Raw genomic sequence first — 14,410 nt, forward strand, 5'->3', positions numbered from 1 at the left:
TTTGACTTATGCACTATCTGAAGGAGTAAATCAAGAGATTCAAACACGCATTCAACTCAGATGGAGTTCCGCACCTGAAAGTAGCCTGATCACATTTGTTCTCGTATGCATCTCAAACATACATGAACAGAAACGACATGTGTCATTGTTAGTTACTGCTCATTAACCTGACAGTCATTTATTAGTGAAGCAAAGGAATGCACGTCCTTGAGAGATTTAACAGGAAGTGAACTTTATGGAACCTCAAACTTTTCCACACACATTTACAATAAACAGCAAACTGTACAAACACACTGGAATCTGTCAGCAAAGGCACAATGCCACTCCCATTGAATTTTGCATCAGTTTGTTTAATCCACAATATCTGCCCTTACTTAAACACTGCAAAAAAAAAAATGAAGTTCAAGTTCTCAGTGAGGAAAATCTTAGATATCAAAATGTTTTCTGAAAACCCCCCATGAATGAGGCTCCACTACAAAATAAATACTGTTAGACATTAAGGTCACCGTCCTCGAGTATAGAATAAAGAAAAAGCTGCATCTGAGGTTGCTGGAAGTAAGACAAGGTCTGTGGAAATAAAAACCGTACTCTACATGTGTTTTATCATCATACTCTGAAATGAACGCTGAACCAAATGATCACACATTCTGCTGCCTTATCTAAATAATACTACGTAATAAATACTCAGTTTGCATAGTGTGAACAATGCAGCGGAAACATATTGGAGCTTTAAATAAATAGAAACAAAGAAACCTAACAGAGTGAAAAACGTGGAGTGACTGCGGTTTGACCGGAATGGTAGAAAAAAAAAAAAGTATCCTCTCAGGCTGACATATTAAATAAAGATATGAACTTAACACAAGCTTCAACTATGTGTAAAAAAAAATATTAAAGGTAACTTACAGAAACACATTTAAACGTATCGGAGTAACAACGTGGAAAACAAAACATCTTAAATGCTGGATGAGGAAGAAAACATCTTTGAACCTGGCAGAAATCAGTGACGCCTCTGCAGTCGTCATTCAGCAAAAAGGATTTGGTTCATTGAGACAGTGCAATTGGTCAATTTTAAACAAGTATTTGAATCAAAAGAAATATTAGGGAGCCATTCAAACATCCATTCAATTTTCAATTCGTATCCTGGAAATCTGCATATGACTGTGTGGTTAAGATGCAAAGTTTCAAATGGGTTTGACTCCAGAGGCTGGAACTGCAGCTTCATGTCAAACATCTCAGTTAAAACCCATTTAAATAAGATGCGTCTGGGTTTATCCCAATAGCACTGAGAGCCCTCAACTGTCAATGCACTAAAACCAATGCAGAACACATAAGACAAATGAATGAATGCAGCCGGAATCAGTGAAAGGCTGTGATATCAATTTGGAGGAACATGTTCCAGGTCAACATGTTTCTTGGTCACTATAACTAGGAATGAGACGATGAGGCTGCAAAAGTAAAAGAGGTATAAAATAATGCTGCAGGGGGTCTTAGGAACGAAGCGCAAAAAGGCATTTAAAGTCTGTTTACATTCAACACAAAGGAACTGAACGGTGCTTCTGGACAGGCCTCCTGCAGAAAGCATTCCAGTCAGCCGAGGCAGCAGAATCGATTGTGGTGAACCGATGCTTTCGTCTGAAATTTCACTGCTCATCTTTTTATAGCTGCTTTTTCCGTAAGTCGTGCCCCCCCCCCCCTCCTAACCACACGCTCCGGCGACAAAGGCAAAGTGATTATTTTCCTCCAAAGTAAAGGAATGCTGTGTTCATAGTGGAATATTTCTATTCAGTATTTCTACTTTGACTCATAGTGTAACCTGCAAGTTATTATCACAAGGTGATCTTTAAAGTAATAAACAAAACAAAATCAGTCTGGCATGTTGAGGGAGGAATAGAAACCTCCTGTAACCAAAGTCTCTCATCGTGATGGAGGCGACAAGTCGTAAACACTAAAAGTAACATGGTCCAGACTTGAGGATAAAAGAGCACCAGTAAATCATATAACACCAGCTGAGTACACGGCAACAAGCTACAGCCCATTTATCAGCTGGTAATGGCCAGCCGAGAAGCCAATCTACTTCCTTTGAGAAGCACATCTCCTACACCACTCCTCAGACTGACTAGACATTTACAGTGGATACAGAGTCTACACATCACTGTTTAACTCAGATGTGACCTATAACCTGTAAAAAACTATTTAAGATCCCAATAAATACCCTGAAACAAAAACACTGGAAGCAGAAGCAGATCTCTCTCATTGGTTTGGAGTCTAGCCTTGGTTTGCTGTTCTGTTGGTGATGTGTTGCTGGGTTTTTGTGTCAAAACTTTGGTCTCATCAGAACATAACCCACTGTCTATGTGGGGAAAACTGGACCAAACTTAAACCAGGGTTGGATGTTTTCTTTGTGAGAAAAAGCTTCGGTCAAATGAAGAAAATAAGATTCTGTTGTGACATTTAGGGAGCGACCGGTACCCAGAAGATCCTTTAACGCTGTCTTTGGCAGCCTCCCTGCCCGACCTCTACCTGTCTCATCAATTTTGGACAACTTGTTCTTTGTAATGCCACATTTTCTGCACTTGTTGATAACCGTCTCTTCTGTGCAACACACTGTAGCTAATGCCTTGAACATCCTTATACCCCTGTCTCTCTCCTGATCAATATCTTTCAACAACCCGGAGGCTCTTTGTGGAACATGGCTCAAACAATAGAATACAAATAATATGGTGTCAGGAAAACTCAGTGTGAACCTTATTAAGGGTTAATCCGAGTCAGCTGTATAATGACTACTATTTAACACAAGTTTTTATGGGATTGGTTGATAATGAACACAGCCACATCCCCAATTATGATAGGTCACGCACATTTAGGCAACCTGGTAATTTTCCTAAAAGGTTTCAGTTTTTCTCTTGAATTTCAGAGGGTAAAGGTCAAATTAAAAGCTGGAAAAGGTCTGAACACGCCTGTTAAAACTGCAGACTAAACACTGCGGTTTTAACAGGGATGTGTAGACTTAGTACTGTCTACACTACTGTAGTTGACTGCTGAGCATCAGTGGCAGGCTGAGGAGGCCATGCTGAGTCAGGAGGATTTTGGAGGCCAAAAAGGAGAAGGCGCAGCTGGAAGAGCTGGTGATCTGCGTTGACAGTGTCAGTCAATATTTCTTAACAAAATAAAATTCTACAAGTCTCTCTTGAAGAAAACGATAAAAGAGAAGGACGAGAGGAATTAGAAGAGTCCTAATGTTCGCAGGCAAGCCGCGCGTCATAGATTCATGCGCAGGTGTTCGGGCCGCTTGGAGTTCATGGGGTAGGCCTGCTTTTTGTACAGGCCTGCATTGATGCCTGAAGGGTGCCTGATGGGAAGTGGCGCCGAGGCCTCCGAGTTGTTGCTGCTGCTGCCCGTGTCCATTTGCTCCACTGCCGACATTTCCATAGGTTGCTCTCCAAAGCCCGAGGACAGCATTGATGAGCCGCCTGTCAGCTTGAGTCCCCTGGGCCAACACTCACCTCCTGCAAATTTCACCGGACTGTTGGAGAGAGAAGATGTGAGAAACGTTAAAATTCCTCTGTGCTTTTGGACAGGTTCTTTTCTAAAAAGGTACAGAGGCAGATATGTGTCGCACAATTATAAATGGACGTGATTAATCATTGACAATCTGGAAAAAATACTAGAGCTAAAAGGCCAATTACTCTAAGGATTTCCTTTTGGAAAACTGACCCCTCCCATTCTTGAACTATACTGAATGTGATGATCAGCTATTTTCAAGCTTTCAGGCAATTACTGTTGTGGCATTGGAAAGAAACTTTTATTTACACTGGATGGATTTATTTAGGCCCAGCCGACGTTTACAAGGTCAGCAAATGAGTCATCGATGTGGAGAAGACTTGCTGTGGGAGAAACTTGTAAATGACCAGTGGAATTCGATGGAAGCAGAGAGAAAAACAACTGGCTGTTACCTCACAGGTGTTCTTGGGCTTCCCGGGAACTTCCGTGGTGAGCGTACTTTTGGTTCGTAAGAGAACTTCTCTTTGACGTTTTCCAGCACAGATGGGGCTACATATGTGAAACCCTGTGGAAGGGGTGGGGGACAAAAACAGAGAGATCTGAGTCCACCTCTTCAAAGAGCATCTTTCTGAAAACAACCCACAGCTGATGATGAGAAATGAAACGCTGAGTAAACCAGATCATGCAATGTGGTGGAACAGTGATTGAAGCTTCCAGGAAAACAAACAGGACTAAACCAGATGGTAAGAATTAACCGATTCTCGTAAGACCTACTTGTTGAAAAGAAAATTTGAAAAATCATGTCCAGAGCTTGTTTTTGTAGGTTTGTTTGCAGACAACACAGAAACTGTAAAGGGCAAAAGTAAATGTCACATTGTTGTTCTACTAAAATCCCTAACGCTCTTTCCTTAAAACAAACTGATCTAAAATCCAGCATCATCGTCTTCACTGCCATCAGTGTCGCACTTGAACTTTAGTTTACTTACTCGACAATTAAACTGATTGAGTATTACTCAAAATCATATTATTTTAAGTGCTAACAGAGATTGACAACAAATTACGCGTTACATGACATTTATTGGTAGTCTTACATTAAGCTCACGTTGATATACATACATACTACTCTCTAAGGTGTTAACTGGCAGTGACAGTGACTCCTGCTTACTGCTCTTTGAAGTCACATTTACTCCAAGATCAGAAAAGGTGATGCCAACAAAAAACAACAGCATGTATTTTAAATTTCCTGACCCAAAACATAAATGAACTAGAAGGTACTGGGATTGCACTCCTCTGCCAAGGTTAATACCACAGTTATAATTAATGGGAAGCACTGCTTCCCACCATATTCTTATTTTGTATTGCAAATCTTTTATAATGAACCAGAAACGGTAATATTTACTCTATGTTACACATAATATAAGATCTCTAATTTGGTGTTTTGCTCTTTTGCATAGCTGTGTGCTGCACGATGGCCTGTCAGGGATTATTCCTTATAGAACTTGTTTTGAGTGTATTAAAACCCTATGGAAACTGTATGCCAGATGTTGAGACAGCACAGCAGCTGGATGCACAATTTTCTGTGGAAGTCCAGAACCTACCAGGAAGACTTGATTGGCACTTTCGCTGAGCGTGGAGTCGTCAGGGCTATCCACTGGAGTCTGGCTGGTGAACTTGGAGTCAAACTGGCTGACGTCATCAGCAGATTGCTGCCAAAAGATGTAGGTCAGTTAGTCATCTGGCAGGGACAGGTCACACAGTATGTGGCTGCATTTAAAAATAAAATGTAAAAAATGTAAACTCACCAGGAAAGGTTTAAACGGCGGCTCTACTTTGCGAGCAAGGAGGTCATCCCAATTTAAATGTCGGAAGAATGAATGGGCCTGGGAAAGACAAGGACAGGAGCAAGGTTTGAATATTTCCAGACCACCAGGTTTATCAAGATGGATTCTCATTTTCTAAGGTAATGTATTATGTCCCAGATCAGGATGTTAACACAATGCATGCATACACTTGTGACTCTTCTTTCAGTGAATGTCATACCTGAACCTCAGCAGCATCTCCTGGTCCAGCCCCGAGTCGTAATGAGGCATTTCGTTTCAGCAGCTGGAAGAGAAGGTTTAAAGAATTCATTTTTCTCCAAATATTTCAGCAGAGACACAACAGCCAGTGAGGCCCAGTGCAGAAGGAAGGATCTCACAACTCACCTTTTTCAGAAGGTCCCTGGCTTCTTGTGTGAGGTAAGGTGGAAGGCTGAGTTTACATTTCAAGATTTTGTCAATTGTCTTCTTTCGGTTTTCACCAGTGAATGGTGGCTATAAACAAGAATGTAAGAAACAATAGTTCAGCAAATGTTTCCTCCTTCAATTGGCCTCTCCATGGCACAGGGATAAATTAGCTTGCACTAGAGCCACATACTAGAAGTATAATAAAGAAATTCAGTTCTATTTTCTGACGGGTAGGATGAACGATGACGTTTTCTTACTTCACTCTGCACCATAGACTGTTTATAAAAAGCTCAGGACACAATGTCCAGCACACAAACAATAAAAAGTGACAGTATAATGTAGAACTGTTTGTGGAGGACTCACTAATGTCAAAGAATAATTCTGAAGTAGCTCCAGAGATTAACACAGGACAACCAAAGAGCCAGGTTTAGAACGGGCACTGCACTAGTTTTAACAATGCGATGAAGCAGTGTGAACTTACTGCGCCTGTTAGCATGTCATACATAAGAGCTCCAAGACTCCACCAGTCCACTGCCCGGTTATGTCCACTCCTCATCAGGATCTCTGGAGCCCTGAGGAAAGAGAGAGAAGTAGAAGATTGTGTCCAGTCTCAATGTTCAGAGGTTTTCAAAACAGAATCTGAACTTAGCGTGACGGTATGACATACATGTATTCAATAGTGCCACAGAAGGTGTGGGTGACTGTTCCGTCATGGATGGACTCTTTGCATAGACCAAAGTCTGTCAACTTCACATGCCCTGCATAGAAACAGAACCACAACAAGAGCGTGAGAGAAACCACACCTCAAACAAACAATAGATCGAGTATCACACTAACCAGAGAAAGAGGGAACAACAGTTCACATGTGGACGTCTAGATACAAGTCTTTTGAATTTGCCTTTTCTGAGCAGCATTTCAGGCTTATGTACCGTTGTTGTTGAGCATGATGTTCTCAGGCTTCAGGTCTCTATAGATGATGCCCTTCTGATGCAGGTGACCCAGTGCCATCGAGATTTCAGCAAGGTAGAAACTGTCAAGAGAAACAAGCAAGTCATCACGTCAATCTGTTTCTCTCTCTCATACATACATACACACACACACACATATATATATATTATACACTTATCACAGATTTTCTTAACATCTGTAAATTTGACACCGTAATAATGTTCAACATTCCTCACTGCTCTTTGGTGATCTTAAGTCAAAATGTAATTTAGATTATTTACAATTATTTTACACACCCTTATTTATTCAGCAGCTTATTTCATGTCATCACCATTTTCATCTACAGACTGTTAGTAGAACAACATGCACTGGAAGTGTTTGCTTCTGATCCAAGTCACTCTCTACCACATATCTGCCTGTTTTCACAAAACTCACTGGACTCAGTAGGATGCTGTTTGCACATTTAAAATATACCAGCGTGCTGATGTCAGAATCCACGTAAATGCCATTAATCTCTTTAGCAGCCCATGTGTAATTGTTAGCATTAGTGTTCCAGAGACAACAGATCACACTGATGACGTTCATGATTCTGCTGGGCATCATGAGTAAAAAAAAAAAAGCAAACAAAAAAAGGAGTGAAACACTCATAGGACATTAATTCTCAGGAAAAGTTCAACTCAACACTGTAAAACAAGAGTAAACCTAAGATATAATTCTATCCCTGGTCAAATGTTAAAGATAGACTATGAGCCTCTCCTCTAACCATCTAGAGCAACTTTGGTTCAGTGTCTTACTAATATTATTAGTAGTATTTGGGCAGGATAAGGAGGGGATCAAACCACCGACACTGTGAGCCATGGACAACCCACTCTATTCAGTTTAGTTGTAATGTGTGATATCAGTTTTGTGGTCCACAGTGCCGTGTCCCTTTTTGTAATTGTGTATCTCAGACGATGTTACAGATTAAATTAAATATGATGCGAACCAACGTTTGTCTTTTGCTGGTGTATGCTAACGTGAGCAAGCTAGACTTAGCTGAGCAGCACAGAAGCAGCAACTGTGTGAAGGTTGAAACAAAGCTGATTTAATGAGTCAGTTGTGATCTTGCTTGACTTGAAAATAATATTTTTTTAAAGACGTGATGGTGAATAAATCAAAGACTCTGTTGTTTGCTTACGATCCCAGACATGGATGCTACGTCACGCACATTACAATCAACAAGAATGCCATGTTTACTAAATTGACTTACCAGGCTGTGTCTTCCATGAAGATGCCCTCTCTTTCCAGTTGCATAAACAGCTCTCCTCCTGCATTAACCACATTAAAAAATCCATCAGTCAGTTTTACTCACAGTTGAGGTTTAGACCCATATTTCACAAATCCACTGCATTATTTTTGTTGAATGTGAATTCATGACAATAAAGAGCCATGACATCTGTGCTGTTGGTTTGAGTGGGCATCACTATGCTCACCGCTGAGATACTCCAGGATGAGGTACAACTTTCCCCCGGTCTGGAAGGCGTAGATGAGGTCTACAATGAACGGATGCTTCACCTCCTCCAGAATGTTCCGCTCAGCTTTGGTGTGCGCCGTGTCTTTAGCATTACGCACAATCATCGCCTTGGCAAGAGACAGAAAAACACAGAAAGTCAGTGTGTGAAAACATTCTGGCAATAACTCACACCCAACTGGCTGGTGTCAACAATGAGGGATCAGGATGCCATGATGGCTGCTGCAGTAAAAACGAGAACCTCAAGCTTCAGGGGAATATGAGCTGGCTTTTCAGGCACAGTCAGACATCAGCTCTGTGTCAGCTGGAGAGAGGAGGCCAAGCTGAACAGAGGCTGCAGCTTTGAGGTTTCTTGGGAAAAAGACTGCTGTCATTATTTTGGGTGGTCTGTGCTTTGCTTCTGGCTGGAGCTGAATGCACCAGTATGAAACCATTAACGACACATAGTGACATAACTTACACGTGAAACTCTATACACTGTTAAGCTCTATAAGACTTTGGAGTCAACCGAGCATTATAGGAGCTAATTCCCCAGGGATGTTTGCCACTTGTGTTCCTTTACATATGAATTAGATCATTCAGACACTGCTGCTTTCACACTACATTACTGTGAATGTACTCTAGGGGGCAGCTAGGTATGCTCATTATAGGTGAGCCTTAGTTATTTTGACTATATTATACTGTGTATTAATATCAATGTTAAAAACTTAGGCACTCACCTTCTTCAGAACTTTCATGGCAAATATTTTCCCAGAGGTAGAACCTGATACCTTCCGAACTTGAAACACCTGTAAAGATAAACATCATAAGAAATAAAAGAAATAATTAAAATCCATTTAAACAGGCTTTCTGTAGAATTCTCACTAAAGACTTGTTCAACCTCATTAAAACCACAGAGAATTCAAAACCTATTTCAGTTATTCTGGTTAAAGTATAACAATATGGTGGAAAAGTAGGAGCAATGATGTGAACTTGAATAATTTCATTTGAGATTTTTTGCAGTACTGGTTCAGGATAAGTGGCAGAACATTTTTAGATGGAACCAATCAGAAACAATTATCTCTAAGTTCCTTTGCATTTTTGCTAAAATCAACACTTTCCCATAATGAGACAATGAGGTCATAATCACTACTGTAATGACTATAATAACTGTAGTTGGAAGTAGTGGCAGTGCTATTCAACTTTTTTCCAGTTGAATAGCCTCCTGTATGAAGTTCACAGTTCTGACTATTACCCTTTTAGTATATAGGCGGGTATGGTCTTCTCACAGTTTTAAAATCTAAAACATTTTGTTACAAACATTACTAACTAAGTAAACAGTGACAGTCTATTCAGTTCAATGCACTCAGAGCTTGTGATACCCTAGCGTCACTATTCTTTAAACCAGATATTTTCTATGTGTTAACTAGGTCTGGGAAATGCAAACTTTATCCCGGTGGGGACTGGGGACATTCAGAGACATGATTTCTTACATATTAAAATAACTTCTTTAGCAATGATGAGAAGTTTGGAAGCTGTTGCATGTCTATTAATTTGACAGAGAAACAAAAAACACAGCTCAAAGGCTGTGAGCTTTATTTAGTTAGTTAGTGTCAAACCTGTATTATTCTTATATAATTCTGACTACAGCCCAAAAGGGGACTGCTCTGATTTGAAGTCACTGGTAGAGTATGGGTATACCAGCATACATGTTGATAGAGTACGTGCCGAAGTAGATACTGTAACTAGACAGTGAGTGTTTTTTCAAGAAGTGTAATTACTCTGAAATGCTGAGAAATCCTCAAGCTGCAGAAAACGACATCTTAGTCACACACAAAACCACTTCAAGAAAAGAATAAGTCATGCATTTGCTTGTTAAGTGAAATACGATCCCAAAATAACTTTGGTGTGGATTTTCATTGTTACGCTAAGAAAGAAGTACGTCAGAAAATTTCCAGAGCTCGTCAGGTTGGTTTAAATAAACATGTTAACACCAGAATAAAACCATGACTAGACAGATTTCCAAACGTACAATGCCAGTTAAAACTTTTAAAACAACTCAATTTTTCCAGTTTATATAGAAATTTCATCAGATTAGTGGTTAACTACCCGAAGTAAAAAAATAAGTTTAGGTCACAAAAAAGTAAAAGAAATCCCCTCGTTTTTTATAGGCTTTTTTCCAGGGGATTAACAGACTGGTTTAAGCACAGGCTTTACTGCAGCTTCAAATGAAAATGAAGGCAAACAAATAAGAACCACATGAGTGAAGAAAAATTGTGGTGTTCTAAAACATTTGACTGGTAGTGAATATGCAGATTACATACGGGGTGCAGGTGATTACTGTTATATAATGATAACCTATTTGTATAGCACTTATCTAAACAAAGTTAAAAAGTGCTTCACACAAAAAAATCCATGGCAAAATGAGGAATGAATTATAATAAAAAGGCGTTCAGTTTTAAGAGCCAAATCATAACATAATAAGGTAAACACCTTAAATTTATAGAGAAATATTTGATATTATTTGATGCTGGTGTAGGTAAAGTAGGAGGTGCTTCTGCGTTGCCACATCGTTTGTTCCTGACACTTTTCCAAATTATATTTCAAGACATTTCAAATGTAATGTGCAAAGAGCATATAAAGTAGCCCAACCAAACCCAAATTACAAACCCAACCTCACAGCTCTACTTAGAGAATATATGGTTACAACATTCTGATTCTAAATTTCAAGTCAACATACATATTTAAGAGGAATATGGAGGAGGAAGATAATGTACAGGTGTGAAGAAGATGTACAGGTGTGTGGGAATTTATTAAAATTCACATTCCCATGCCAGAGAATGATGAGTCTCACCTTTCCATAGCCACCTTTTCCCAAAACTTTTAGCAGCTCAAAGCATTCAGGCCTGATTTGCTCTGTTCCTTTGTTCACGCTGTTCTCTGAAATTTCAAACTTCTCACAGTCATCCATGTTACTGGCAAAACAAAGAATAAAGAAAATAAATGGAAAACTGCACGTACACAACATTAACTCCACAGTGTGTTTACAATTTGCAAGAACGACAGCAGCATCATGAGACAGTGTTACAAACATTTGTGCTTTAACATAGACATGGTAAAGGGTGAACTGAGGTTGATGGTGCAGCAGTTTTATTAATGGGAATGGGATGCTGGGATGGGAGCGCACTGCTTAAGTGGTTCCTAAACATGTAAATATACAAAAAGTCCCTCAAATAGATCCAGATTAGAGTAAGGTTGTCCTATCTAATTATATAATTTACACTCAGAATGTATGATGTAAAAAGATGAATATAAAAAAAACAATACCACAAATTCTATCAAATAAGTCAGAAGCAAACAATTATATTCATTATCTGACAAGATTTTGATGTCAGAAAATAGCTAAATAATACCCATCAAAGTCTCAAGTCTTTGAACAGATGATTGTGTAAGAAAATAGTGATTCAGTTTATATCAATTATGGGGAGCTTCCCCTATCTTTATTCAAGAGTGTGGTCTTTCTGTTTGAACCCTTTCACTCAGTACCCTGCGCTCGCACTCGAATAGCCCTTAAAATCCAAGAGCAGAGAAACGCGAGAGCAGACGTTTCATGCACACACAGAAGCGAAGTGAGCGCGAGGAGAAGAGCTGAAGCTGGAGTGCAGGAGATCTGTCCAAGCAGCAAAATATCTGAGTGCAAGCTCACAGTTTGAGCACAAGCAGAGCAAACGCCAAGCTGGGGGCTATTTGAGTGCGAGCACTGGGTTTTCTGTGAAGGGCGCAACATAATCGGAACATGAAATCATTCAGTCCTGCTCTCAAGCTGAAAGACTACGCGTTTGAATTGAGGTAGGAAAAATCACAGTCAACTAATTGATTAATCTACCCCATCGTTTGACATCGTTCCCTTAATGGATACTGGGATATTTACAGTATGATACTCACAATTCAAAGCCACTGCACTGGTCCATGTATTCACTGAACTGAACCTGAAAACCACAGGAGGAGGAATGTTAGTAACAAGCAAGATGTAGTATTTATATTTGTTTAACATGTACACAGCTATTTAAACTTCTTTATCAACTTAAGAATATTCCCCTGAGAACATGTTTATAATTAATAACCAATGACCAAAGTTGTATGCAAACCACAAACTAGTCTTAATAAGTAACTTGACGTCAGGTGACTGGGGACAAAGCTAATGGACAGTGTGCTGCTTCTTCCAGTCCCTGTCCCGTTAGCGTCGCTACGTTCACAGCGTGTTGTCGGTCTGTTTCACTGTCTCTTCATTTAAAGTCCACTTCCTAACAAAGTCTGAAGAGTTGAGAAACCACCGCCACGTGTGACGTTCGCGTACTCCGCTGCACATCCCTGCGACAGACGAATGCCGACGCAGCGCATGAAGCCGCTAAAATGCATGACTCCATTATCGGACACGTAGCGATGGGACGCGAATGTCTTTTTCCTTTGTGGTCAGCTTTTATCATCGTGGTTTCACACGACATTTCTCCATTATCCACCAGCTCAGTGGTTGTTTGTCTTCACTGTAGAGAAGACAAGCAACGTTACATGCTGCTGAGCGGGGTTCGTGCTAACTTCAGCAGGTGTAACTCCAACAACAACCTGTCTGCCCTCCACACTTTGGACTCTGAGGATGGATTTGTCCGGTGTAACGACACGGAATTCGTGCAACAGGTCGTAGTTTTAAAGCAGTGGAAGTGCGATGATAATTTATTAAAGCTCAGCACAGTAGCTGTTTAAAAAGGTAGCAACAAATTTCCGCGGGAAAGTGGACGTGTCCGATAATGGATACGCGACCGGTGAAGCCAGCAGTGCAGGCCTCAGAGTTGCTCGGCGCTAGCTAGCTAACAGAGGCGGCGTTAGCCTGAACGTTAGCGCGGACTCACCCCGTCCTCCAGGTCGTCGTCGGAGACGTTCTCGTCCGGTTGATCCAAATCGATGTCGAAAACCCCGGCCATGGTCTCGGCGCTTCGGTCGGTGTTTAACCACAAAAGTCAGTCTCGCTCACCGGCCTCATGGAGGGGACATCACCGCTACAGCCGGCTACAGCGAAGCAAGCGTGGACTAGCATCCAGCTAACCACAACAACACGGGAGCAGAGCGGCAGCGAGACAGAGCCTCTAGTGGCCGGCACCGGTACTACTGCACGCAATTTACAGTAACACATTATTATTGCACGTTTGTGTAAGAAAGCTAAATTTGTTTTAATGTGTGTGTGCAATTAATTGTTTAAACACCATCAAGATATGCATTCATTACATGTCAGTCCTATATTTTAAAGTGAAAAGATTTTTTTTCATATTTGTTTTGACTGTTACAGACAGTTGTAGTTTTAGGAGAGCTATGAAATCAATTCTCACGCTGATGTTACCAAACAAGTAAATAGATATGTACTTTATTGATCCCAAACTGGGAAATTATTGTGTTACAGCAGCAAGTCAAGGGCATTGCACATAGAGCCAAGTAGCAATAAAACAGATACGAAGAATTAAAATAACTACAAATAGAATGAAATAAACATAAAATATGCTAAAAAAACTGTACATACACCCTCAGTAGATAATAGACCATAAAGTACTAGAATACACAGTAAAGTACTAAATATAAGTAGTTGTCTCGGGTCATCACTCTTTGACGTCAGAGAGTGAATCCCTGTTGGTGAAGTATTTATCTGCATTACACTCCTCCAGATGATCTTTAAGGTATTTACAATGGCCGCAGCACAGGATTGAGATTTATTTGGCCCAAAACGTCCATTTGACTGAAGTGGAGCTGCTGACGTGACTTCAAGGCCTCCCAGAATTCACTAGTATCTTTTTCAATGTCCTGATTATTACACTAATGGGCAGCAGGATGTAAGAATGTGCCTCACGTGCTTCCTCTAGTTTCCTCCACCTACAATGTGGACAGTCCTATTCATACACTGCCAAGTCATAATCAGATCACCTAATTGGGATAATGTGTGGTTATGGGTTTGGTGGTCTCAGTTTATTTGGGGGCATTTTACATAAGAAAAGTTGAACTTTAACTTCTATTTGCAGTTTATCAGTCTTGATGTTGTGGATCTAGTCATGTAGTTAAAGTCAGGCAGATCAACAGGGAAACAGAAATAACCACATATACTTAAATATCTCTGTTATCTTATCTAGACAAAATAATTCATCAAGAAAATAACAGGTAGATATATTGATATTGATAATGTCACCAATGCTAATGATCAATACCT

General features: G+C 40.2%; 1 protein-coding gene across 2 annotated transcripts; it reads right to left on the reverse strand.

The window, feature by feature from the left end:
- Positions 1-142: 142 nt before the first annotated feature.
- Positions 143-13,307, reverse strand: rps6kb1a (ribosomal protein S6 kinase b, polypeptide 1a). 2 transcript variants are annotated; one of them, XM_035178530.2, is made up of 15 exons: positions 13,071-13,307; positions 12,109-12,152; positions 11,018-11,103; positions 8,904-8,972; positions 8,147-8,294; positions 7,924-7,981; positions 6,656-6,756; positions 6,394-6,484; positions 6,208-6,298; positions 5,706-5,813; positions 5,542-5,604; positions 5,304-5,381; positions 5,100-5,207; positions 3,954-4,066; positions 143-3,523 (listed from the first exon to the last, which is right to left on the reverse strand). In XM_035178530.2, exons 4-15 carry the CDS (start codon positions 8,919-8,921, stop codon positions 3,259-3,261), a joined length of 1,242 nt encoding a protein of 413 aa, XP_035034421.1. In that variant the 5' UTR covers positions 8,922-8,972; positions 11,018-11,103; positions 12,109-12,152; positions 13,071-13,307; the 3' UTR covers positions 143-3,258. The 2 variants fall into 2 exon arrangements, with proteins under 2 accessions (XP_035034421.1, XP_035034420.1); XM_035178529.2 differs by having other exon boundaries at positions 11,018-11,138.
- Between the last annotated feature and the right edge of the window lie 1,103 nt (positions 13,308-14,410).

The sequence above is a fragment of the Hippoglossus stenolepis genome, chromosome 15 (assembly GCF_022539355.2).
Source record: "Hippoglossus stenolepis isolate QCI-W04-F060 chromosome 15, HSTE1.2, whole genome shotgun sequence".
NCBI lineage: Eukaryota > Metazoa > Chordata > Actinopteri > Pleuronectiformes > Pleuronectidae > Hippoglossus > Hippoglossus stenolepis.

Bases quoted from the DNA above. Each gene is read 5' to 3' on its own strand.
- rps6kb1a (XM_035178529.2), bottom strand. From the start codon at position 13,142: ATGGCCGGGGTTTTCGACATCGATTTGGATCAACCGGACGAGAACGTC. The intron at 8,973-11,017 runs GTGAGACTCATC...TTATCTTTACAG, and splicing joins GAAAAGGTGGCTATGGAAAG to GTGTTTCAAGTTCGGAAGGT. The intron at 5,382-5,541 runs GTATGACATTCA...TGTCTTTCCCAG, and splicing joins GAGATGCTGCTGAGGTTCAG to GCCCATTCATTCTTCCGACA.